The 27,911-nt window shown below is 38.1% G+C and overlaps 1 protein-coding gene across 2 annotated transcripts in view; it reads right to left on the bottom strand.

The window, feature by feature from the left end:
- Nucleotides 1-27,655, bottom strand: part of LOC119784435 (cytoplasmic phosphatidylinositol transfer protein 1-like) — a 90,698-nt gene extending 63,043 nt beyond the window's left edge. Inside the window, exon 1 of one of the 2 annotated variants that reach the window (XM_038286481.1) lies at nucleotides 27,363-27,655. In XM_038286481.1, the coding sequence (XP_038142409.1) occupies nucleotides 27,363-27,410 (48 nt within the window). In that variant the 5' untranslated portion in view covers nucleotides 27,411-27,655. The remainder of the gene's footprint in view (nucleotides 1-27,362) is intronic. The other variant, XM_038286482.1, reaches the window with a different exon arrangement.
- Nucleotides 27,656-27,911: the final 256 nt, after the last annotated feature.

Here is a 27,911-nt window from a genome sequence, read left to right as displayed (position 1 = left end):
AGGTATCAGACACACAAGAAAATCTCACATGTAGCAGTGAAGGGACTAAGCCAAGGGTAGGGAATGTCAGGCGACAAATGGAACTTTATCCAGTAACTCTGTCAGGATGGGATGCTTCCCTTCCCTGCATAACGGCACAGTTCCTCTCTGTCTCATTCGTCTTGTCGCTCTGCTGCCAGAGTGAGCGAATGCCATTAAGATAAGACAAAGTTTATTACAGTCATTGAGTAGGGTGATGATCATTTATCCCATCCAAATGAGAGTCCCCTCATTTTGTGTGACAGAGCGAATATTGAACTACACTGTAAGACAGGAGGGGCCCTTGAAATCCTTATTTGTGCAAAAAGTTAAAACTGTGGAATCTCTGATGTTTGAAAATTAAATATATTTGCTATCTGCGCTGAAAGAGCCGTTAAGACTGTTGTAATGTTTGTATCAAAAGAAAGTGAATCGTAGATAACAGGAAGGCTGAACTAGCTCAGCAAAGTTGATCAGCTGATCCATAACATGTTGGCTTGAAGGGGATTCTTTTATGTTATAATCAGTCGTAAATGCTTTATTGTGTCACCTTATAACATAAAACGCTAGAGTTTTAGCTATTTTATTAATAATAATAATAATCAGTTATATACTACTCTGCCTGCATCTTTTCCAACAACATCTTTTATCCTTGCCATCTGTGCTCAGTGCTGTTGCACATTAGGGGCTGTTGTACTGTAGGGACATGCCAAACAAATGTAAGCTGCTCCCGTAAACTCTCCATGGGGACAGACAGTAGCGCATGGAAAATCCTCATTTAAATAGGGTGGTCCACGCCACTTTTGCACCAGTTATCCATTGCACATCCAATCTACATAGATCACATATCCACTGATTACTAATGCAATTTTTTGTTTAAACTAGCACGCACTCCTGATCTTTGTAGATCAGGCCCCAACTATCTTACAGCTACAGGTTACCCAGTTGTGCTTTCTGTTTGCTGGTGAGAGTAGCATGGGTCTAATGACAAGAGTATGAAGCACGCAAAATAGGCAGGTTGTCTCACTTGTGTGGCGAGCGCAAGGATCACATTCAATATAACAAGTCTACATAGCACTGTCGGTGGGTCCTCAAGCATACAGGTTTCTCATATGTATGTGTAATTAAGGAACTAAATGCGTTTAAAAGCTCCATCTGAACATTATGCTCATTAAAATGCAGAATGACAGCCTGATTTTACCTAAATTTGGACAACTTTCTGTGTGACTGGCTGTCAGGCTGAAACTGAAATGATGAATAATGAGATCTGAACTAGGACAAATGGTCATTAGCTGGTGTCAGCTACCTAACTTCAATAGGATGCTAAGATAAAACATGTAAGTGTTTGATATTATTAGCTAGCGTTGCTGCACCGATGAGAAATGCATCAACTTATGCATCTGGCATGATGACAGGTGAACTGAACAATATTTTATCATAAAGAATTAGACTGAGTCATTTCAGTGAAACAATAGAAGGGACTTTATAATGCAAAATACCTCTGAGCCTCTCTCGACTACAGTATTTATTAAGTACATAGCAGTTTGCAGCTAAGAGAAAATTAGTGAAACAAAACATGCTATATGAGTTACGGTTTAAAAACCTCACTGTTTTGCTGACATGGGTTTAATAACCTCTATTCTAGTAGAGAATATGCTAAAATCATCTTTTAATCAAACTAAAGCCCCTAAAGAAACATGGATTTCCTGCTGTGCTGGCCTACCACAATCAAACAAGTTGGACAAAAAGGTTATCAGAAAAACAAAGCTCCATGACATTTAAACCGCAACATGTGCTGCATTTCCCCTGATACAAATATAGATTCTGGACAACAATCTCTTGAAAACAAACGTTCTGCAGAAATGCCAGCAGAGCCTGGTTATTTTGTTGATGTGTCTGAAGCTGAAAATGCAGACTAAACTCTGCAGACCTTCACTCCTCTTAGAAGTTCAGCTTTTACACACAAGGGCAGAAAGCATGGAAGGCGGGACTCCTCCGCTTCAGTATTTGACAGTTATCCTGAGGACGGCATCATCTAAAAACCACTACAATCCACCCCGCTACCCCAGTAATGACAGGCATAGATGGCACCAGTTTCCATAGAAACAGAAGATGAGAATGAAGCGTTTTAGTGTAAAGCTATGTATAGCAGGACTATGTTTACATGTACTGGTTATGAACAGATAGCTCTGCACCTGTGTGTGGGCTGCAAGCATGGCAGAACAGCATGATGATGACCATAAAGATGATGGTTTAATCGTATTCTAAGCATAAAATCTGTGACACACAATGGGAGCAAAGCTTTAGAAACTTTTGACATCCCCTACAGAAAACAATAGCAATCATTCTTGTGGAGACATGGGAGCCGACGCACCCTGTCTGACATGACTTTGATTCTACAGACAGGAAAATAATTGCAAGAGCCGTTTACATTATAAGAGCTATTAAAGTGGCAATCGGAAAAAGGCATCTTAATTAATCCAGGGAAAGATGAAGCCTCCCTGACAGGATTTGTTTTAGTGAAGAAACAATTGACCTCATCTAACTCCATAAAAAGCAACTTTCATCTGTACAAAGAACTATAAACCAGTTTTATGTAATGACACAAATCTAATTCTATTAACAACCTGAATATTCAAAGTACAATAGATGCAAGACAACAATCTACAGACAGGCGTCAAACATGTTGCTCTGTGTTTAATGAATCTAAGAGCTTCCTTTCATGAATTAAATTACTAAAAACTGAAACTAAAATGATCTACTTTTCCCGTTCTGGTTTTAAGTAAATCGAAATCCTTTTACTGGATTGCAGTGTAATGACTAAGAACTACCATGAAAGCTGGTACGCATACCTCCACGTCCATTTGCAGGCTGTGAGAGTCTCTGAGGAGCCGAGGAAAGGAATAGTACCAGCTGATCAGGTTCAGCTTTTATGCATTTGCAGTGTGAGACTGCAGAGGTTGAGTTAGGACAAGCACTGACTAAAAAATAGAAATAACATTTGGGACACTTTTGCGGTATGTGTGCAAAGTCATTTACATGGAAGAAACCAGAGGATTACAAGCTGTTCCTACCATTACATTACCTCAGGATAACTTCTATCACCTAGTAACCGTGACAACGGGAAGACCAGAGCTATGAAACACAAAAAAGGGAGGCTGAACTTTTGTTCCATTTTGCTTTTTTTATCTAATGTTTTATCTATGTTGCTGGTAATATTAGAAAATCTCTAATATTTGATTTTCTCAATGAGAAAAATAGCAAACATGAGCCATCAGAGCTCACCTCACTGAAACACTGAAACAAACCGTTTAACTTCCATTCATCGGTGGAAGCCAGCATTGGAATCAGGAGTTCTCTCTGGACATAATGGACCTCAAACGACTGGACATAATAATTAGGGAGTTTTATTACGTTTGGCTTAAAAATGTTTGCATGCAAACGTATGTTGAAAATAAACCGGACTGAAGGTAATTCTCTGCCATGGGTTACAAATAATTACACACTGATATAGAGATTATTTTGACATCAGTCTAACAGATCCCTGATAAGTGCTGCTGATATTACTCTTTCGTTCTCCATAGACAAAATAAAAATGACACAATGATATCAAATATTAGACAAATACCAATTTAAAGAAATTGAGATGGCAGTAATGTCAGTGCTTGATTTGGTCTCAAGGCATCTCTGCTCAATGCAATAATAAATCAGAGAATGCTTGCACATATAAGCCGATATTGGCTAAAAGTATCGGCCAGTTATTAGCCTGCTTTTTCATGTAATTAAATGTTTTTCACGTTCTTGTCCAGCAATCTTCCAGCTTATCCATCAGGGTTGAGGTGGGGCTGTTGCAATAGCAGTTTAAGGTGAAAGGTGAGGTTACGCCGTGGGCAGGCCGCCAGTCTATCACAGTCTAATAGAATTAACCTCAGTTTTTATATACTATATTCTCTCTTCATTATTTGTAACTGCAAAAGGAGTCAGACACAACTTCACTCTGAGCGTGCTGATTGCATTGTTTATTATTCCTCCTCTGTCTGTGGAAAAACATGGGCTTGAAAGTCGTAAGGGAACGGCTGTTCCAACCATTGCATTTCCAAATTCCCCCAAGTGGTGCACGACTTTACACGAGTGAATAAAGTGAATGTAATTGGTCGTTTATCAAGAGGGTGGGATTGTTGTGGCGGAAGGTTCGCAAGCAAGTTTGGTTGTGGCCGGTGTCTCTGAAGCATCTTGCTAACCAGTTAGCAACTTAATGCTAGTAGGTTTCCAATGGGATATTACATTGGGACTATGTAGCACTAAATTGGTGACTTGGAAGAGGACACCAGGGCAGCAGAAGCTTGGTTTTGTGTAGAAGGCTTACAGCCGTACATGTTTGAGCCCTTGCCTCGCAACGCTGCCAGTTCTGTTAGCTCTACGCCTGCTGAAGACACAGATGTCCATCCCCATGAACACTGGGACAGAACTCAAGGGGAAAGGAAATGATTCTTATTTCTTATTTTAACCGTTGTGTATATTAGCTGTGACATGAATCAAGATGCTATGACAGAAAAAATGTGATTGACAGATGACCGTTGATATATGATTGGCCGAATTTAGGTGTACAGGCTGACGTATAACTAACTGGCCTGCAAAAGATAACTACCAAAAAGACACAGATTTCAAGACAGGATTTTTTTTCTTTTTTTTTATAAAACTTTTCTAAATTTTGGGACAGTATCGTCTTATAAAGAGTACATTTATATACATGTTTAAGCCAGAATGATTTGACATTTAAATATGACTTCCCTACGGCTTTAATGTACATTTTTCCATTACTGATTTCAAATACCCTTTAGAACTAATGTATGGAACATTACTGCATGATGTCTTTGCCTGAATGCTTGCTGATAAAGAAAAATGCCTCAATACATGCCTCAGGTAGCATTGTTCTATACACCATTGAACCTATCCTGCGTTCATCTGTGTGTCGCTTATATCGACTTGCATTTCAGCTTAGGCAGAATGGTTTTGCAGTTGGTGTCATGTAAATTAAGCAATATCTTAATAAACTGATCTGATATTTGAGTTTTATTTATGCCTTGAAACATCCTAAAGGTTTATTCTGTTGCACGGTGTATTGTGTCACAGTTTCTGTTGTTTTTCTCTGGTGTTGCTGCTTTCATTTGAACAATCCACTTTGCACAGCTGCAGTGGAGGAAAGGGTCAACTAATCAGCTCCTCAGCACATAACCCCACCCCATTAATATCCACAGATTGGCTGAAAGTCCAACCCCTGGACCAAGACCTGGGAAATGAAGGACCTGGGGAGTTTATCTAGTTAGAGAAAACTGCACTGAAATCTAAAAAAGACTTTCAAAATGTGCTGGTATGGCTAAGGCAAAGTTCAGAGCTCTTTGGGGTGGCTTTTATAAAAAAGGAATGTGATAAACTAACGTTCATATCAGTTTTGCCTTTACTCAGACCTAATTAGATTGTATCTAGATTTTATTTTTGCAGCCATCTGAAAAATACTTGCTTCTTCCAAACATAGCAGTTCATTTTTGGCTTCATCTGTGTTTTAATCAATGATGACTTGGTCAGTATAGCTCAAAAAAAAAAAACAAAGGACTTTCATCCTGATATTTAACTCTTCTGATAAAAGTGGGTGTATTTTTATTTCATTTCTCTGGTTTTGGCAGGAATATTAATATTACTATTCCTGGACATTTCCTAAAACAATGAACAGATTGGGAGTATTTGGCAGCAGGTAGAAAACAATGGGATATGCCTGTGGTAGTTTAGGTAAATGCGGGTGTTACCCACAGATTCAGAACATATTGGAAAATGAAAAAGTTAATGCAACAAAGCTTGGTTTAACCTCAAGATTGTTGTAGAAACAAATTGATCTCTTAGTAAATGATACATTTTCTTGCAAGAAGTAAAATTGTAGCTAATGGTTTATGATAATTATTAGTGTCGCACGATGCCATTTTTTGGCCCTGATACCAATACCCGATACCTGGCTGTGCGGTATTGGCCGATACCGATACTATCTGTTTGAAAGTGATGTGTGTGTGTATATGAAGAACTTCATACTACTTGGATGTAAAATAATTTCCATCATGACTTTGTCAAGCTGCTGCCTACTTTTGTGAAGCAGGAAAAAGACTAATACAAAGTGAATCCAGTAGAACTTTGTATTGCCTACCTGGAATGGGTGACAATAGTTCAACAAACTGTTGAATCTCAAAATGGTATCGGTGCCCTATTTGTCAGTACTCGCCGATACTGATACCACCATTTTAGTGCTGGATCGGGGCCCTGCCTGATCCTGGTATCGGTGCAACACTAATGATTATTGGAAGCATTTGTGGCCCTTGGGAAAAAAAACATGATGACCAGCATAAAGATAAGGATAAAAGTCTTCAATAAATATCAGTTTCTTCAATCAATACTTGACTAAATAACACAACTCTATATTAAAAAAACGCTATTTCTGTTCCGTTTTGAAACTGCTGTCCTCGTCACCCAGAGCCCTAGCATCTATTTTACAATTTCAAGATTTAACACTTCACAAGCTTCTTGCTCTTGTGAGTTGAACCATCACTGTTTAGATAGAAATGTGTAAAACATTATTGATAAAAATTTTAACTTTCGATTCATAAAAATTAAAGGACACACAAAGACAAAGCAATTCCTTTACAAGAAAAGTTTAATTCTGCCCTGATGTTTTGGTTAATGTGATCTATTCTGACCTCTAAATGACTCGTACTTCTCAGGACACTAATGAAACCAGAACTGGCCTTAAACAGTTCAGTCAGTGGTAAACCCAAATCTTTTTTTGATCATTGAATGCTGACACACTAATAGGTCACACTGAGAGCAGCACTGCGCGTTGGACTCTATTATTAAGTGAAGGAAAACCACTAGTTTACCATTTTCAGCCTCAGTCAAGGGTTTAATAAAAATACCTCAAACAAGGCAGAGAATAGGAGGTGATACAAAAAAAAAAATTCTAAATTGTAGACATTCATTCAGTCAGACAGAGAGAGAGGGGGGGGGGGGGGCAAATGGCCTTAAAAAAAATCTATGAAAAATGTTAAAATTTCAGGCTTCTGTCGGGCGAGCGGCGGCCTAGTGGTTAGAGCATAGAGCCTGGAATCCTGAGGTTCTGAGTTTGAGCCCCACTCCCACAGACTGCCACTCTGGGTCCCTAAGCAAGACCCTTAACCCCACACTGCTCCCTGGACGCCGCACAACGGCAGCCCACTGCTCCCCAAGGGGATGGGTTAAATGCAGGGGTGTCAAACTGGCTCCAGAAAGGGCCGTGTGGCTGCAGGTTTTCTTTCCAACCAACCAATAGCACACCAGACTCCAGTCATCTCATCAAGCCACCATGTTCAGAATGGACTCACTTGATGAGATGAATTGAGTCTGGTGTGCTATTGCTTGGTTGGAAAGAAAACCTGCAGCCCCACAACCCTTTCTGGAATCCGTTTGACACCTCTGGGTTAAATGCAGAGTTGATTTCATTGCTCTGTACTTGTGAAAGTGTAATGACAATAAAAAGCTTGAAAAAAAAAAAAGATATCTGGGGGGGGGGGGGGGGGGGGGCGAAAATGAAAAAATAGAAAATTGTAAAAAGGTGATCAATTCTATTTGCTAAATCTTTTGATTTATTTTTACCATGCATTCAGTCATAGCGAGTCTGATTAACATAAACCAAAGCTAAACCTGCCAAAGTAGATGTAGACATATTCTCCTTTGCTTAGGAAACTGGAGGCAGTTTAGAAAAGGTATAAAAAAAATAAAAAAAACAGCTGTGCAAAGGCAGCAGTCAGGTAAACCAGTCAAAGACGTGTAATGGAAACACTTGTTGCTTTCTAAAGTCTTGTGATGAAGTTGTGGTTTCTCTAAAGCTTATGCACTTTGTGTAGAATAGGTTTTCCTGCTCTGCCACAAGGTTATTTCTCACCATTGAATCTGCGGCTGCAGATCGGATGAAGAAGAAACCAGGTTTCCTCAGTAACTTGGTGAGAAGCGAGTTCTCACCATCTGTCTGCTAGTATTTCCACCACTCTTATGTTCTTGAATGAATAAATAAATAAAAAACTGAAAAAAACTGTGATAATTCTCGGTCAGAGCCAAACTCTCACACTTAGATGGATATTTTGCTCTCATCTTCTTCAGGGTTCCTTAAGGAATCTGAGATTGATTTTCACCAAAAAACGGACCTTGGATAACCTCATTTTCACACATTTTCTGCATTTTTGTCTAAAATATTAAAAAACATGATGTTATTGATTGATAACCAACTAGACTGAAATATATCAGCGGCTGCACCACGCTGGGATTTACCTTTCCTCAGATGGAACTAGCATTTTGTTAAGTTGCATGAACCTAAACCGCTCCAGGAGTCTGTTAAACAGCTGAAGGTGAGGAGGGATTTTATTTAACAGCTTCTCCGAGTCTAAGCATATCAGAAAATGAAGAAATTGAACACTTTTCCCCCAAGTTTCTGTCCTACACTTGGTAGGACAGAAAGTCTGTGAGGTCACCTACAGAGGGCTGTCGAAATAAACAGTCTTCTTCACAGAATATATGTCAATTTGAAAGCAAAAAAGATTTATCAAACTGACAAGTTTATTTTCTATACTAGATATCGTCACCATTTTTTAGACACGTTCTGAAAAAGTATAAAAAAGATAATTAACCCACAGATATTACATGTCTCAAGAGGCTGCATAATCAAAACTATAGATCTCTACTTTCCTTTTATGCATCATCTACTGTTAACGCTACAACACGTTGAATATTAAAAACGAGAAGAGGTTGAACAGACGCTTTCTGTGTCGCTCTGGTCACGTTTCCTGTCAAAGCTGCTCAACCACAGCCTGCAAAACCCCTTCTGATAAACAAAAGAGAAATGCTGGCACTAGCCGGCGCTTAGCAGAGAGTCCTGTCAAGTGCTGTAAAAAGGTTATAAACCTTTTAACACAAACACAATTCAATTTCCTCTCATTCTCTCTTTGAGTTTTACAATGTTTAATTCTTTTGATTAAATAAACCGGCTCATGGCGCAGCATGAAAGTTAAAGGAGTTTTTAGGGGGGTTTTCCTCAGCCAGAAGAGATAAACAGTAAACTCAGAGTAGCCGCATTCAGACTGCGACTGCAGGTCTGAAAAGTCTTTTATCCCTCATGCTGTTCGTCAGCGAAGCAGAGATATGATGGAGGGGGGTTGGGGGTTAAACATAAGGCTGTTTCATTCCAACACACAGACGCAAAGAGGATGCAGCGTTGAAAGTCTTTACTTTAAATATAAAACATAATAAATCTGCCCGTTAAGTGAAAATGACAAAAAAAAAGACCAATTCAGCTTAAAGAAAATGCCTATAAATCAACAAGGAGGAGCCGGGATGACGGATTTAAAGGTGAACCAGACTAAAAGTGTCCCTGTTAGCACAGAGGAGGGATCTCATACGGCCCTTATTTAATAAAACCTCCTTTTTTTCCTGGTAGCACAATACTCAATACATCGGCACAGACAGAGAAACGAAGCTGAAACACACAGTCATCATCTAGGAAATGAGAATAGTTCTCATCTGAGGATAATGATCCATCACAACCCGTGATGGTTTCCTCTAGAAGAGTAAATGGCAGTAAATTGGATGTTGATTAAATCACAGCATTTTCTTGTATTCCAGATGGCAAAAAGGCCCTGAACCTTAACATGAAACCAAAGCGGCAAACATCATTTTGTTTCCTAAAACTCTTTAAGAGGATGGGAGGAATTTGTTACTGAAATATCTGAATGAACGGGTTGAAACAAGGTAAAATGGTTTATTAGTAAACAGCTGATGGGGTTATTAGAGGGCAGGATCTGAGACAGCAGGGTTACCCAATAAGGGACGAGGATTCCAACTCCAATCCTCGGGGGGGCTCGGTGTTCTGCAACTTTTAGATGCCAACTCTGAATCAACAGAGCTCATAATTAGGTGAAGTCTGGACAGCATGAATGCATAAGGAGGTAACTCAGTCGTTTTGATCAGGTTTGCTGGACTGGGGAGACGCCCAATGTTATAAAACACTAGTCCTTGAGAAATGGGGCTTATCATCCCTAGAAGGACACGAAAACAGTGCAGAAGTTCTGCTGACAATTTACTTGATCTACTTATTACTAAATTTGCATTTCCCCATTCTCTAGTTTTTTCTCCACCTCGAATCTCTTTTCCGAATATCTGGCTTTACGATCAACCGGAAGCAGTTCCGCGCAAATATATCGCGATGTATCTGACAAAATTGTTTTTATAAACTGTTTTTTTTTTTTATAAAGCATTTTAAATGCTACAATAATCACATTTAATGAATTTTAAAGCCAATTAAGGCCTAAATTAAAATATATATATATATCTAAGGCCTAAATGATTTTTAATGATGCAAGGAAACCCTGCATAAAAAAAAAAATGACAGTGTGTAGGTCACTCATAATAAGTGATTTTTAAGTAGTGGTTCTAAATGCTACAGTTATTACTGGATAATTACTGAACTCCCCCCATCCATTCATTAATACCCACTTAACCATGAAGGAAGGCCAAAGCGCTGGTGCACATGGTGGTCATTAGATGATGGTCATTAGATGGGAGAGGTAAGGCTGAACGATTTAAGCCAAATATCAAAAATGGGATCCCCCCCAATCCAAAAATGCTATTATAATTGCATATTTTAGTTTGTAATAACCACCAACCTGTTGTTGTTTCTCTCCAGGGTTTCATTGTTTTCATGACAACAGAAGCTCACTTCTCCAGAGTTCTTTGTCACAGGACTTTATTGCTCTTGTTTCCTTGAAAAGTTCTTATTTCTACGTGCATGCATGGATCTGCACAGTAGAGGCACCCATCTTCCCTTTTGTATGGCAGCAAACCCACTTAAAGTGCAATACTGGTTCCTCAAAGGGTTCCTGTTCTAAAGGCAGTGTCTTCTGTGCTTCTGGGATTTAAAAGTTGCATTTATATATGTTGGAATTTAATAGGTTATATATAAGTTTGACTTGTTATTAGGGGCGCAACTAAAAATTTGTTTAAAAATCGATACAGTTTTCGATTATTTTTAAGATCAATCAATTAATAATTGGAAAGTTAAAGGTTCCTAAAAGAAGATTTTTCATGAAAATAAAGCAGGTGAAACTAAAACTTTTCCACTTGAGGAGTTCTGAAAAGTCACCTGCAGAGGAATGTCGACATAAACCATCTTAATCTGATAGATTAGACACAGAATATATGTCAATTTGAAAGCAAAAACTAAAAATTTTCCACTTAAAGGAATAGTACACCCAAAACATGATTAGCCTTCATTTTCTACTCACCCCCATGCTGAACAACACTCTGGAGTACTTTTTTGATATCTCAAATGCATCTGGAGATCTGGGAGGCTTCTTGCTGTCTGCTGACATTCAAATAATGGAGGTCTATGGTGCCCGAAACAGAAAGGTCCATAAAAGTCCACAAAAAAAGTGTCAATATTCCTCCATACTGCTCGTCCAATGTATTCCAAGTGTCCTGAGTGGGTAGCACCCAGAATTTACTCGAAACGAAGTCATTTAGAATGTTTTTAGAGCATAAACAGTAGTGTATAGGATTTCCTGAAAGCGAACGCCCGCACGTTCACGACGCTACGGAAGCCGGCAGACCAACCAGATGAAAGTGCGCATTCAGCGTCTGCTCCGCCAATAATGCAAGCGTAGAAGAAGAAATGTGCTGTTTACCTGTGCAAAGAAAGAAACAACGAAAGAAAAATGTCTGAGGACTTCAGTGTTGAGGAAGAGCATGAGTTCTTTGCCGAGCTGAATGCGCACTTTCATCCGGTTTGGTCTGCCGCGGTTTCCGTAGCGTCGTAAACGTGCGGGCGTGCGCTTTCAGGAAATCCTATACACTACTGTTTATGCTCTAAAAACATTCTAAATGACTTCGTTTCGAGTAAATTCTGGGTGCTACCCACTCAGGACACTTGGAATACATTGGACGAGCAGTATGGAGGAATATTGACACTTTTTTTGTGGACTTTTATGGACCTTTCTGTTTCGGGCACCATAGACCTCCATTATTTGAATGTCAGCAGACAGCAAGAAGCCTCCCAGATCTCCAGATGCATTTGAGATATCAAAAAAGTACTCCAGAGTGTTGTTCAGCATGGGGGTGAGTAGAAAATGAAGGCTAATCATGTTTTGGGTTTACTATTCCTTTAAGGAGTTCTGGATAGAGCATATTGACATACAAAAAAACGTTTTTTTTTTTGTTTTTTTTTTTATCATAAATGTAAAATGTTTATAGTGTTTTACAACTTTGATATAATCACTGCTCTAAGTGGGTTGCTCTGTCAGCTAAAGGCACGTTTTACAGTCTCTAAATTCCAGTTAATTATTGATTACTAAATTAGTTGACAATTATTCCAATAATCAATTAATTAAGATTAATCTGATTAATTGTTTAAGCGATACTTTTAATGAGGGTTTCTGACAATTTGGAAGGGGTGCTTCATGTTGGGTTAAAGTATTTCTCAGATGATGAAAAAAAAAAGCACCAAACATCAGCGGGTCCAGCTTAGGGCCAGCCTTCAAAAACAGCAATGATCTGTTTCATTAATTCTATATTTTTAAACAAAAAAACCCATAAGAGTAATTTTTAATTACTTTGAGAAAAAATGACTGCTATTTATTGTAGCATAAGCTACATTTGCTTAATGTAGCTTGTATCTGAAAGCTATTAGAAACATGTTAGTGAAATCATTTAACTTGGCAGTCTTTTAAATTCAGACATCTTTAACAAAACCATCACAGCACTGATTGTATATGTCCATTGATTCCAGGTCACTAAGATCCTTCATTGTGCAGGTGCTCCTGATGTTTGCAAAGACGGCAACAAAAACATTCAAAGGAGATGTGAGACGTGTTTTCTGCCATGATTCCTTCTCCACTCTTTCCCCAACATGGGACAATCCCAAGGAGACATCTTCTGGATCCATCTTTCTCTTGCAAATTGATCTTAGCAGAAGAGTGAAAATACAAGAAACTAGTGCAAAGTAAAAAAGCTGCAGTTGCAGAAGATGGAAAAATGCAGACTCCAAATCACACAAATACAAAAACAAATGTTAAAAAAAAGAGGCTGCAATTCTCAGAAAAAAAATGGAAGACAACCACCAAATGTGGTGGAAATTGCTGCAAAATAATTTTGCAGCATATTTTGGTTGGCTTTTATAAAAAATGACTGCAATAACTATCGTTCATATCAGTTTTGGCTTCACTTATACTTATTCAGCTTTTATTCACCTTTTTTTCACAGAAATTAGGATAAAATGTGAAATTGTCAAAAGAATTTAAGAATGATACTTTCTTTGGATTTATATAATGCTTACTAATAATTTTATCCTAAATGCTTTCAGCAAACGACACTTTATAACAACTTGAAGAAGTTTTGCTCAGTTTTGTTTTCTTTCCAGTTGAATCGATTAAATACTTTATGATCATTTGTGTCCAATTTTCCCTTTCTGCTTTTCAGCTCTCTGTCCCGTAGATAATTAAATTGCCAACCCACATCAAGGAAATACGCTCAGAGATGGAAAAATGGCACCCAATCAAGTTGAAAGGTCGTCGTTAAAAGGATGTTTTAAACAAACTGGCAATTGTTGATATTTTTCCCCTCCCACATGACTGAGTACACAGTGGAAAGAGACGCCACAGCCTGCACTTAACCTAAGTCAGTCAATAATGCCTTAACCCATCAAAGGTAGTGCTGCATAAAAGGGTTGAAGCCATCAGTGTTGATATAATGTCTGCAACGTGATCACTTTTATGCTACTTTATGACCAATAATCCTTAAAAAAAAATGTAAACAGTTTTTTCATTGTTTGTTCTTTTACTTGCGACTTATGCAAACTAGTTAAACACTCAGGTTTTGAAAACATCTGATATAAAACTACTTTAGACTCATGTTTTGTTTTGTTTTTTCCATCTACAGAGCTGTGGCTTCGCAGATTACCAGCCAGCAGTGCGAGTCCAAATGATGCTCGACACTTTCAGGGATACTAATGTCTTGAAAAATGTTGGCGTGGCGTACAACGCAGGTGCCGCTCCAGCCAGCCATCCGGCCATTCATCCGAGCAGCCAGCCACAAATGCTCCCATTTACACAGTCATCTCTCCACAAATAAACCTATCCATTATCTCCCTCTGCCAATAGTACTCAAACAAACAGTTAATCTTCAAAGAAAAATGTAGCTTTTGGATTTCAAAACCCCAATCAGTTATTACAATGCCACTCTTGTATCAATATCCATTAAAGAAACTTTCACTTTACAAGCTGTTTACCATTCTCTTCTTTAAAACATCTCAGCTACAAATTAATACTTACTCATTACTGATATGAGTTTTTTGTCTAGTTTTTTCTAGACAAAAAAAAATGTTAAACACTGATGTATTTTCAGGGTTCCTGCAGCATAAAGCAAGTTAAATTCAAGACTTTTTAAGACTTTTATTGCCACTTGAAATAAAAATTTAAGACCAAATTCACAAGAAACACAAGAAAAACCCGCTTGCGACAACTTAACCCAAAGGTTTATTTTAACATAAACCACTGCACTAATGTTTCAAATTTTGAAAAGCTTCCCATACAGGAAGACAGCTAAAAACATACAAATGGCGGATATATTTGAACAATTATTTAACTGAATTCACAAACTTTGTTTTAGCAGAGAACAAAACAAATCAGTTTTAAAGCCACAACATAACCAGTGCTAAGTCTTTTTTGCAGCTATTTTTCTTTGTATCATTTTCTTAGTATGTTTGAGTTGGTAATAAGTGGAGGCGTTGCAGAGACAATGGTGGAACAAAACTGAGAAATACTGGCTGTTTCTCAGTAACTCGATTTTGATGCTCTGTGTTTCGCGCTTCGCATGTCTGACTCCACTGCATTAATTCCCATCGTTCCGAACTTGAATGACTTCTTGCACGAAATACACTGAGCCTCATGTGTGTTCCCTGGTACTGGTTTTAGCCATGGAGAAAACTCTTGGCTGGATAGACATTTTTGGTTACATTTACACTTGCTCATATTTCCAGACAAAAAAGTTAGGGATGCACGATATATTCGGCCCCCTATCGGTATCGGCCTGTATCGGCCTTAAAACTGAATATCGGACATCGGCCACCCCACCGATATTTAACCCGATATTTGATCAGCTTCTGAGTTTCTAAAGTCAAAAAAAAAAAAAATACTACCTCTTCTTCTTCCTCAAAAACTTCTTTTTTACAGACTTAAAAACTTCTAAAGACGAGGGAATTGTGATATTAAAATATCACAATATCTTCATATGCTGATATATTGCCATTTAAAAACACCATATCAATCTCTTTTACTAATGAAATATTGCTATATGTCATCGTTATGCTTCGAAATCCCCCGAAAATTCACGAAATTTTGCCATATTTTTATATATTGACGCGGTATCGATCTATTTTACTAACAAAAACTCACAAGAATTTGCAAAATATCACAAGAGTTTGTAACAGAACGATGAAATTTCACGAGATTTTGAAAGTAAAATAGATCGATACCGCGTTTTTAAAAATCAATTTCATATCAGCATATGAAAATATATTTGAGTGTCAGAAATGGATAACAAAACTGCTATTTTCAATGACTACTTATTTTTGTCCAGCTTTAACATCGGTATCGATATCGGTTATCGGCTACATGAGTTTTAAAGTATCGGCATATCGGATATCGGCCAAAATCCCAATATCGTGCATCCCTAAAAAAAGTTAATGGCGCATCTCCCAAATGTCCCAGCCGCAACAACGCTTTTATTGGTTCCGCTATCAGGACAGAACCAATAATGGCGAGCCGTTATATATTTTTTTTTGATAAATAAAAAAAAATAAATTTCAATTTTAAAGTTTTATTTAGATTACAAAAATAAATCGTAATAAAAATAATCCTATTTATGATGTTTTAAAAATTAAGACCTACGAAAGACTAATTTAAGACATTTTAATACCAATTAAGGTCTTAGTTTTATTTTGAAGAATTCAATAACTTTTAAGACTTTTTAAGGACCCGCGGGAACCCTGATTTTGATTTTAAGATCACACTATAAATGAATGAGTCTGTTTCCTCCATGCCAATGCTGAATGTCTTTCTGGCTTTCTTAAAAACCAACCGTAATAAATGCAACACTTGGAATCTCCCCTAAAGTCTCTGATCACCTTTCTATTAGTAAGCCGAGGCTAACAGAGCATGAAATTCTGGTTGTGCTAAGACCTGATCGATGACAAAAGGGGATGATTAGTAAGCGAGGGTGCAGCTCTGAGTCAGTCCGGTTAAAATACTGTTTGTCTTCTTAAGGTTTGCTCAAACAGTCGGACAAAAGATAGGGTGGCATAAAGGAACACATCTACTGCTGCTCCTGTGATGCATCGCCTTTCCATATATTGCGAGACAAAAAGAGAGGAGGAAAGGACACCGTGCCTGATAAATGGCACCGTGTACAAGAGAGGAGAGAGCAATGTTAAACCCGGGGTACTTAAAAAGGAAAATAATTATTTCTTCTTTAAGTGGCTTGGTTTAGAGTTACATCTAAATCTTCTGAGATGGAATATTTAAGTCAATACTTCAGAAAAGTGTCTGAGGAGTAAGTGAAAGCTCAGAAACTTATGAGACTTCTTTGCTTAACACACAGAAAAAATTGAAGTTAACGTGAACAAATGCTGGCATATAAGTGGGGAGAGGAATGCAGAATAGGGCCTGTAAACTTTTAACAGGAGATGCTTTCAGCAGCAGCTACAAAGCTTACGTAACACTAAGTGGAAAATTGGAGCGTGCGTCATTTCTCAAGTTTCTCTTTTCAACTGTGTTCAGGCTTGTGAATCAAGATAGTTACATCTATTTATACACCTTAACTAAAGAAATACTTTAAAAATAATAGTTTTTTTGCATTTTGAATTAGTTATCTTTTTGGGAAAAAAATCTAATAAACGTTTAATATTTTTTAGCATTTTGGCTCTTAAATGAGAACCTTCTCTTTAATACATCCTTATAAGAAAAGCAGTTTATCTAAGAATTTGAACATTATTGTCAATAATTAAAAAAAGGACAATGAACATATTATGTTTTTGTAACAGAGTGGCATAATTATGTCCTTTAATTCTCATGTTTATGGCTTACATTTGATTAAAAAAATGTAAGTATTGTGAAAAAGTTACATTTTGGAAACTCATGGTGTCGCATCTTAATCATCTCAGCATCTTTAAAATGTCTGTCAGTCCAGGTCAGTGAGATAGACAACCCTGAGAAGACTGCTAACATTTATAGTCATTTCTAGGAAAGTCACAGAGTGCCACATCAACTAACATTCATGGAAAGTTAAGTGGAAGGAAAACCGTGCACCAGCAACAGGGGAAAATGCAACCTTAAGGACCGTTATTTGAATTCCACTCAAGGCTGCCATCTGTCAGAAAATGTAAGGAATAGAAAGTACAAATACTTGTGTGAAAATGTAATAAGTAGAAGTCAGAAGTAGGAAGAAAAATAAGCAAAGTATAGATACCTAAAAAGTAAGGATGTGCAAACTAATCGCCATGACGATGCATCGCGATTCTAAGTTTTGTGATCTACTGCATCGATTCTTGAAGGCAAGAATCGATTATTAAAAGAAAAATTACAGCTATGTACGAATTCAGTTGCTTTCAGTTATGTATCAATTGAAGACACGATCCAGATCACACACAGCCAGTCAGCCACTGGTAATGGCTGTAACTTTTTCTTACAGTGTTTGGTGAAAATATCGCAATGCATCGCGCTGCATTGCAATATTTCAAGTATCATGATGCATCGTGATAGAATCGCATCGTGGCATGTGAATCGTGATTCGAATCGAATCATGACTTCTTTGCCAATACCCACCCCTACTAAAAAGTGTACTTAAGTACAGTAACAAAGTATTTGTACTTCGTTACTTGACACCTCTGCAAAATGAAGCTCTAATCCCTTACGATGAAGGTAGTAATAATGATAATACTCATTTAAAAAACAATAACATAAGAATGATTTCAATAAAAAGTATTTATAGTGTATTTTATAACATCCCAAAGCACTAAAAACAGTAAAAAAGAAAAATACAAAAAGAACCAAAGTAAAAAAAAGAATATTAATCATAAAACCTGGAAATTATCCTTGTCTGCTCCTCGATTCATTTTGATTCAAAGAGCTTTCATTACAGGCCATCCTTCCATCGTCTGTCATACTACCAATGCCTCCTTTGTCGCCATAACGACCGGAAATGTTTCTGCGTGCATGTTTGCATAAGACTATCAAACGTGCTAAATATAGACCCAAAAACCCTTTGTGGTTAGGTATTTTAATTGCATATCTCACAGCCATTTATTTGTCATTAGGAGGTGGTCTGCATATCCCAGTCTGAGGCTGCTGCCTCCTGGTTTTACAAAAGCAAATATCTTTGCAGCTTCTATAAAGATCCGCCATGTTCGCGAGAAGTTTAAAACATCTGAACCTTCTGAACATCAGGACCCAAGTGCGTACAAATTAAAACTTTTCTAAAACCAGAAATTTATGTTACAATATATTTCTTTTTTTCAATCTTATTTCAACCTCTTATAAACCATAAACAGGTATGAAATCACTCAAATTTCATTGGCAAGGACATTTTTTGGATGACTGGGGAGAAATGAAGAAAGGTCTTGATCATGGGATCCCTTTAGCGTCATCCACACACCCAAAGATGATTAAGGGTGAAAGCCGATTGAGACTCTAAGAACAGTTTACACGCTAAACGATTTCTTCAGTGGGCATGACGTTCATCAAACTTGTATAAACACGGCAGAAAAAACCAATCCAACATCTACAGTTAAGTAGGGATGTGATGACGCAACGCCGGCGAGCAGCAGACGGTAATCTTCTCCCGAAGACAATACACAAAAAGAGACGTGACCCTGCATGTACCCGTGACTCTGACTTTAAGTCTCTCCATGCTGTGACTCCGGGGAGCTTCAAAGGAAAACTAAATCTCCTGGAACTTCCTGCATGACCTCTGGCCCCTCCCCTCTTTCTCTAAAAGTCCTTCCATCATCCATCTCCATCTTCAGAGTCTGCCAGCACTCTTTGTTATCCACCCCTCCCTTCACTTCATCAGCTGTTTTTCCTTTTGTCTTCAGGACAAGCAGGAAACTTTGAGACGGCCTTTAGGAGAGAGAGGAAACTCCCCCCAATATGTGCAGCAGCTTCTACTGTAAATTTCCCAGAGGAATACCAACTGTAAACACTTAAAGATGCTTTGCTTTCTGGAACTCATCTAAACTACTTATCTCTTGTTTCTTCAGTGCGTATCGTGACCGTATCGGCTGTATGGAAACCTTCCGTGTTACTCAAGCGTAAAATCTGCACCTAGAGACGCAAACGTACACCATTTCTACCTCTAATCCATCTCCAGGAGAGCTTATTACTTTTGGGCTTCAGCATAGGAATTTCCAGAGAGCCGCCATCATGTCCTGACAGCTGAACAATCAAACTGATTCATGCACGTTCACTTCTGCAGGGTTTAAAGCTCGGCTTGTATCGTAAAGGAAGTCTTGTTTTTATTTCCTTCCTTCCTGTAGTAATTTATAGAGTCAGTAAGCTCTAACTGTATGTTGTAAATATGGCAGGCCTGTTGGTAAAAATAAGTACAATTCAACATTTCTAGACACAAGAAGAATTAAAATATACAACTATTGAGGATGAAATGTTTTTTCTACAAATGATCATCTACAAGGAATAGGTTGAACCATAGATAATTATTGATGGGTGTAAAGATATATGCAGCCAGAGGATTCATTATAAGAGGTTTAGAGAGAGGTTTTCAATGCTTCTCTGTCCAGGATCCTCTTTCAATGTCTGGCTAAATGAATCTCAAATTACAGAAATAATTTACATCTGAAGATATAAAACAATATAAATCAAGAAAAAGCTCTTGATTAGGAATAACTATCAGTATTTTTTTTTTTTCAGATCTTAATGTAAACTTCTGGTACTTGTGTAAAGGAAAACATTATTGCAGATGTTAACATGTTTCATTTATTTGTGTTTAAAACAAAGTCAATCTTAAATCCACAACCCCCCCTGCATTACCACAGGGAACCACTAGGGCAGGAGTTTCAAACTCAGGGCCAGTACCCTGCAGCTTTTAGAGGTGTTTATTGCCCTAGAGATGCTGCATCAGATGGTTAAACTATCCAACTAATTACTAACCAAATAAAAATCAGCATGGGTCCGAATAAAGAAAATCATCAACCAGTAAAGGTCCAGAGACATTTTTTTATTTTAATCTGTTACTTTAAATCAGAATTTTACACTGAAATAAAAGGAGGTGTTTATGCTTCCATTTTACACATTGAATCTTTAAATTTAAAAAAATATAATAAAAATAAATAAATAACAAAAAGTCCCATTTTAAAATCTCTATTTTTTTTTTTTAAGAAGAGAACAATCGTTCAGTTTGGTATATAGAAAATTTCCTGATATACATATTTTATAAAACACCTGAACTGACCGTTTGTTATGTTTTTTTCCTTTTTTTTGTCTTAATGAGAGCAGTGGGTTTATGCTGCCCTGCAAGGCTTTAATGGAGACAAAGTCATTCTCAAGCACATATCAAGGTACTCATTTTGATCCTGGATCCATATTTTTGATTCTGTTCATGGTGGAGAATCCTGCTTCACAGCAGCAGGTTGAGCCAAACATACTCTAAATATGCAGGTTCATCTTTGAGCACCATTTTACTTTTCTTTCACCAGTTCCACCACAGTTCTTCCAGCAGTCCACATTTTCTCTGCTTTCTTTTTCTCATCTTCTCCTTCTTTCCCATCGCCCGGCTTGCCACAGGTTTGCCTGCTGTGTCTAAAAGTAGCAGCAGCAGCAACCCAGACTGACAGCAGCTCATTGGATCATTTGTATCACGAGTAGCCTGGTACCGGACGCTCCAGAGGGCTTTACCATATTAACAGGAGAAGCGGCACAAGTGAAGTTAGACGCTGTCATCGGACATCATACAGTAGTTCATAAATGTTTTAAATCAGGTTGGGTCCAGATTAGCCAGCCTGTGGGTCTGGATCCGGACTGCGGTCTGCTAATCCGTGACCTCTGCTATAACAGGTGTGCTGAAGCAGAGTAACATCTAAACGTTGCAGGACACCTCAGCCCTCTGGTTAGGCGTTTGAGACCCTTCCACCAGGCGGCTGTTAGCCCCCACAATAGCTGCATTTCAACTAATCACCAAATGTAGCATCACATGAGTTACATTATCTGCAACTGGATCTTTCTGGCTTTTAGAAAGATGAAGACGACTGGAAGTAGTTGGGGAATGATGGCGCTGCATAATTAGATTCATGAGGATACTGAGCGTTTTTTTACACTTAGTTCACCATGATGAGCCCGATGAGCACCAGAGCTGTGGCTGAAATATGGATATATCTCACCTGATTACATCAGCCATTGCCATGACATTTTCAAGGGTTACATGTGAACAAGTGAATTCACACGCATCTTAATTGCATTTCTGATTAAATGGAAATACCGCAATTGTAAAAAAAATAGCATTTTCAAAATTAGCAGAATCTAGATAGTTTTGCACACATTTGTAATACTAATGCACCTAATGAGGACCTCTGGTTTAGAGGGTTAGACAGGACAAAACTTGAGATGTCATTTTTTTTTTTGGTTTATTTAAAGTCGTAGAGATTTTTAAATGTCAAATCATTGTGGCTTAAACATGTGTATAAATGTAGTCTTTATCAGACCATATTGTCCAAAAAATTAGAACATTTCTATTATTTTTTTAATCCTGTCTTAAAATCTGTGTTTGTAAGATTTTAGGTCAGCCATTACACCCAAATTTGGTAAATCATATATCATAATATGTCATCTGTCAATTAATTTTTCTCATTCATAGCATCTTGATTCATATGTCGCAGCTAATATATGCAATGATTGAAATAAGAATAGTTTCCTTTCCCATTGAGTTCCATCCCAGTGTTCACGGGGATGGACGTCTGTGTCTTCAGCAGGCGTAGAGCTAATAGAACTGGCAGCGTTGCGAGGCAAGGGCTCAGACATGTACGGCTGTAAGCCTTCTACACCAAACCAAGCTTCTGCCGCCCTGGCGTCCTCTTCTACAACATCTTCGTCCCCGCTTTCCTCCTCTAAATAAAAAATGTATAACAGAGGAGACTCATCCAAGACCTCCGACACTAAACTCTCCTCCTCTTGCATGTTTCCTCTGTCCATAGCGTTCCTTGACAGTGTCGTTTCTAAGTCACCAATTTAGTGCTACTTGGTCCCAATGGAATTTCCCATTGGGAACCTGCTAGCACTAAGTTGCTAACTGGTTTGCAAGATGCTACTGACAAACCGGCCACAATCAAACTTGCTTGCGAACCTTTCGCCACAACAATCCCGCCCTCTTGATAATCGACCAATCACATTCACTTTATTCACTCGTGAAAAGTTACTTACACCACTTGGGAGAATTCGGAAATGCAACAGTTGGAACAGCAGTTTCCCTACGACTTTAAGAAATAATTAAAAACCAAAATCATTCACAATCAGTATTGAATGTTTTACTCCAGGCTTTCATATAATCCGATTATTAATCGATTAATCAAAGAATAATCAACCGATTCATCGATTTGCAAAATAATCGTTAGTTGCAGCACTAAAATAATAGCCTGGGTGCCATTCCGAACTTAGTCCCGCCCACAAGGTTTGAGGTTGGGAAATTCGGTCTGGCATTGCTCCATAGTAGCGCGAGTATGATCGCCCCCTCTCTGGCGATCCAATCAAATTTTCAGGGCGGGCTTTATACGATGATGGACAGATGATCAACAGTAACGTAATCAACCATGTGACCAAAGCGCGCTTGGGTGACAACAACAATGGCTGCCGCCGGAGAGTTTAGGTGAGTAGATTCTGCTATTAGGTCTGTTCTAGAAGATATCGACAGCAAATTAATTTTAAAAGAGGAACAGAGAAATGCGATCAAGGCTCATCTTCTTATTTTAGGCGTGCAACTGCACGCTTTGATTTTTGTTGACAACAACTATGCGTCTCTTAACATACATCATGCACTCCGTTGCTCTTATTGGTTGTAGGTCTATCCAATTGAGTGCAGAGGCATTTTTTTTCCTGGTTCGTTCAAAACACGCCCCATAATCACAGCTCTATGGAGCAGTATCAGACCCATATTCTGACTAGAATTGAGTAGGACTACATCAGGCTACTAAAATAAATGAATACAAACAAAAACACAAATATGAATACATATCAAAAATATCATTACGTTGACACGGATAAAGTCCCTAAGAAGCTTTTAAAAAGTTTTATTTCACTGCATTGTTAGCATGTTTCAGCTGCAGTCTGCAAAACAGTCATTTCTAAAGATAAGCAGACAGACGGTGGGGATCCTTCAGACACAGCTGCCATATTAGATGACGAGGGTTTTATGTATTGTTTTCTTCTAAGCTTCTAACAAGACAGTCATGCAACAGAGCCAGATTCTCATAGCAGAGCAGAATGTTGACTGCTAACAAAGCCAGCACCTCCAGGTGGATTAAAGAGGTTACTATAGAGCCTAGGAATAACAAAAAGACAGTCTAACCTGGAAGCTTTTGTTAAGTTGCTATACATTATGTGAAGGGACAAACAGCTGGTTGATTCTCTAAGCTAACCCTGGCTATCACCTCCAATATCCAGCCAACCTTTTAAAGCACAACTTGTTATCTGTGACCACAGGAGCCCTTTGTAAAACCCCCACAAAACCAAAGTATTAAAAAAAGTTAAGAATCGAAAAAATGTATGTTTTCCCAAACTCTCTCATTGACTGAATTTCTTGCACTAAATTTTCACGGGCCATTAAAAGGTGCATTAATGAAATGATTTTAAATAATCACCCAAAGTGCAGATGACTGGTGATTAATTTCAACTTTCCCTGTATGGATAAAATGTGAGGAAGAGTTTAGATACTTAAAATAAAAACTAAAAAGAGCAAAAAGAAAAAAGCTTCTGGCAGTGTAGTTTTATTTGAGGATAGAGAGATGACTTAAAGCAGGGAGTAAGCCTAAAATACAAGAGTTAAGTGATCAGGAGTTATAGAACCAAGAATTAAGACAAGATCAAGAATAAGAAGAACAATTAGAGTCAATTTATGAATTGAGCTTCAATCTCTTTCTCTTTTTTTTTTAGTATAAAAGCTTGGTTACCTCTGTATGAACTGCACTTGAGGTTACATATATGATTCTGACTTGTTTCCACAGTAGGTTAAGAGTGACTTCTTTGTTTCCTGTTTTTATATAGCATACAGTGAGGGTAACTGAAAATGACTATCATTAAGAAAGATCATTCTGACCTAATCTTACATGTAAAACACAATAAATATTCCTCCCACTTATTAAATAAAAATACCAGAAAGGCTGTAAAGATACCTCACAGATTCCTCAAGCTCATCTTTAAGATGACTTTAAATATAATCCTAGTAAAATTCAAGCTGTTCATCAGAATGATTCTCAGTAATGTTAACTGATTTATGGTTATGCTTCATTATAGACGACCCTAAATAATCAGATCAAATGTTTTGGGGGGCATTTTTGACCGTTTCTTTCTAAATAAAGCTTTCAAACAGTTCCTTGGTTCATGCTCCGTTATTTTGGAATATCAAATTCTTACCATATTTTAAACAGGAAAGCTAAACCTTTTAATTTGTTGATTATTAATGCTAATTAACTCAACATGGCAACTGATTTTCTCCTACTTAGTGAGCTTCTTAAAACTGAAATGATCAATGTTCAACTTTCTGCTGATCATCTTTAAAAGAAATGACAATATTCTTTACTTCATAGTTGAGGGCTTTATCTTTTAAGAATAAATATATTTATTCACTTTTCCAGCTAGAATACATACACAATAAATGTTCTCTATTTGAAGTAAAGGTGAACTTTTTTAAATTACTTTTCCATATAAAAACACATCTGAAACAATAGCTCTCACGTCTGCATGTGATTAGAAGTTCTGCAGAGGTAAAGATGGGGATGGGAAAGTGTTGAGTAATCCACCACAAATCTGAAATAACTGTCAACCTGAATTAATTATTCATCCTTATTTGGTTTTTATTTCATTGGAAACATTCTCAGACATTCGAACAGACGTTGTCAAGCTCAGAGAAACTGAAAGAAGAGCTTTAACCTTGAGCCTTTCCTTTATGCATATAAGCAGCCAACTTTTCCAAGTGTGAAAGGAAACTGGAGCTTCCTTGATGTACGGAGGTTCTGTGAACCTAACCGCTGCAAAATGCAACAATTCACACAACATATCTTAGTGATGTTGCAACCACACACTGCAAAGGTGTTTAGGGAAAGAATCCTTTAAGCGAAGCCTTGCATTGCAACCTAAACATTTCCTTTCTGGAACTGAGGTTTCCTAACTGATGCCTTCAGTGACCATCGCTGTGTGGAAAAAAACAGCAACATGCATGTGATATTCTTCTGCAGGGATTTAAAACGTTAAGGAAGCTCATCTGGCTGTTTTATGGAGCAGAAATCACTTTCCTCTAATCCAGCAAGCTAAAAAAAAACAGATCTGTCATCTGTGAGGTTACACATGTCAGAGGAGAAAGCAATCATTGCTGCATTTTAAGAGCTATTTACTTGGAGGGAAAGGCCATCTAAGGGAAACCCTTTTTTTATTGCACATCAATAAATAAGGAAATGCTCATTATCAAACTTTATATTTTTAAAGCTATAATTCCGTTATAGGAAAAAAAAAAAAAAGTATGAGTATCATCTTAAAAAAACTGAACTAACATGGACTCACTAGACTGTAAATCCAGCTGACAGCCCAGCAGCTCTGGGCTATAGGAAAACCAACATACACCCACACACCTCAGCAACCACAGACATGGACAGCAGAGCTGATTATTGACAAAAACCTACAGCTACATACATGCCAGGACAGGAAAAACAATCGTCTTCAAGTCCTATTTTTAGACTCTGCCCTGAGATTAAATCAGATCGAGCAAAACACAGTGGACCTTTGCTTCATGTAAATTATCCAATCAGTGCTGCACAGGAGGGAGTCATATAAGAAAAATAGGTTGGATGAGACTTAATTGTAATTTTTAAGAAAGAAAATTTATTTTTCATGGCTAAATTTTAAGGGCAGGCTTAAAACATTCCTTTTTTATAAAGCTTATAGTTAGAGTGCCTCAGGTTATCCTGAGCTATCTCTATACTTATGCTGTTATAGGCTTAGACTGCTGGAGGACGTCTAAGCTGTTTCATAATTTTCCTTCAATCTGTCTCTATTCTCCCACTCTGCAGAATCTGTTAGTTCAATCTCTAATGTTCTGCTCTCTCTGCTTTTCCTCATAGTAGCTTTGCCTTGTCTGTTCCTGTTGGTTGTGACGCCATCCTGGAGAGAAATATCAGCTGGGCTGCAGCCATCAACACCTTTGCTTATAGAAGTTGGAGATCTGCCTGTTTTCCAGTGTAGTCCTGTTTCTCTGACTGTGACTGGCTGGATGTGCTCTCTTCATCCTCTGACATGGGAGTTGGCTCAGAGCTCGTCTGCCTGGCTGTGTATTTCCTGGAAGGGGCCGCCTTTTACAGCTGCTTTTGTATCCCTGCTTCTGTGTCCTTGAACCCCAGTCAGCCTCAGCACTGAGCCTGGTTCTGCTGGAGGTTTCTTCCTATTAAAATAGAGTTTTTCCTCTCCACTGTCGCTACAAGCATGCTTCATGTGAGAGATTGCATTCAAGTCAATGAGACGATGCAATCTGGCTTTCCTTAGATATCAAACTTTGAATCAATTTGACTGTATGATCTGGTGAACTGTAAATTGAGATGACATGTGTTGTGAATTGGCGCTATAGAAATAAACTGAATTGAATAATTAGTTGTATTAAAAAATCATGGCTAAATTAACAAACAAATGTCTACAAAATAGAAATGGTTATTTTGCTCATTGTAGTATTTTACTCCTAAAGATGTAATAAAAAAATTTAACTCCTCCTCTTTAACTTGGGTTTTATGCAAAAGGCTTTAAATGCTGTTTTATTCAATGGAGTTGTTCAAGTTCATCTGAAAGCATTTAACATGCCTAGTGTAACCCCCCCACAGGCACATGTAGGGAATAAAATCCACCCTGAAGCTTTGCTGTAACCGTCCGGGAAACAGAAACCACTGAGGTCATGGGAAAAAAAACATTAAAAAAAAAAAAAAGTATCCAAAAAGAGGGGAAATCCGCAAAAAAAAAAAAAAAAAAAGAACTTACCTCCTCCACGGTGAGGGGCATGCATATCCTGTACTCCTTCATCAACATCTTCCTCCCTCAGTGTGTGTTCACTGTGTCAGACTCAGCAGAGTTCCCCTTCCCGCCGCCCGACCGGCAGGATGTCTGACAGCACCGAGTCGATCTGGAAGATACCGGAATTCAGCGCACGTTAGAGGATGAGAAGCCCGAGTTACGCTGGACTTGTTTTCATCGGAACCAGCAGACGGTGATTGCTCTGCATCGCCTGGTGTGACCGGAGAAATGAGCTCGGCTGCCTCTGGGTTGGCCCTCCCACCGCGCTCAGCCGTTAAGCTGCAGAGAGCGCGAACGGAAATAAAAAACGGACACCCTTTCCAAATTAGAGCCGCTTTGTGAACAGTTCAATCAAGGGGAAAAAAAGAAGTTTTAATCAAGTAAAGTGAGAAAATTGAATTTGACTCCGTTTTATATCACTCACATTTTAGCAACCTTAATTTTTAAAATAGACTTTAATTCTTGTAGGATAAATAGTAAACATAATCAATGGTAGCCTAGTAAACTAGCCCCAGC

Source organism: Cyprinodon tularosa, unplaced genomic scaffold, assembly GCF_016077235.1.
Source record: "Cyprinodon tularosa strain WSP-4 unplaced genomic scaffold, ASM1607723v1 ctg226, whole genome shotgun sequence".
Lineage (NCBI taxonomy): Eukaryota > Metazoa > Chordata > Actinopteri > Cyprinodontiformes > Cyprinodontidae > Cyprinodon > Cyprinodon tularosa.
This window is presented reverse-complemented; position numbering and strand designations above follow the sequence as displayed.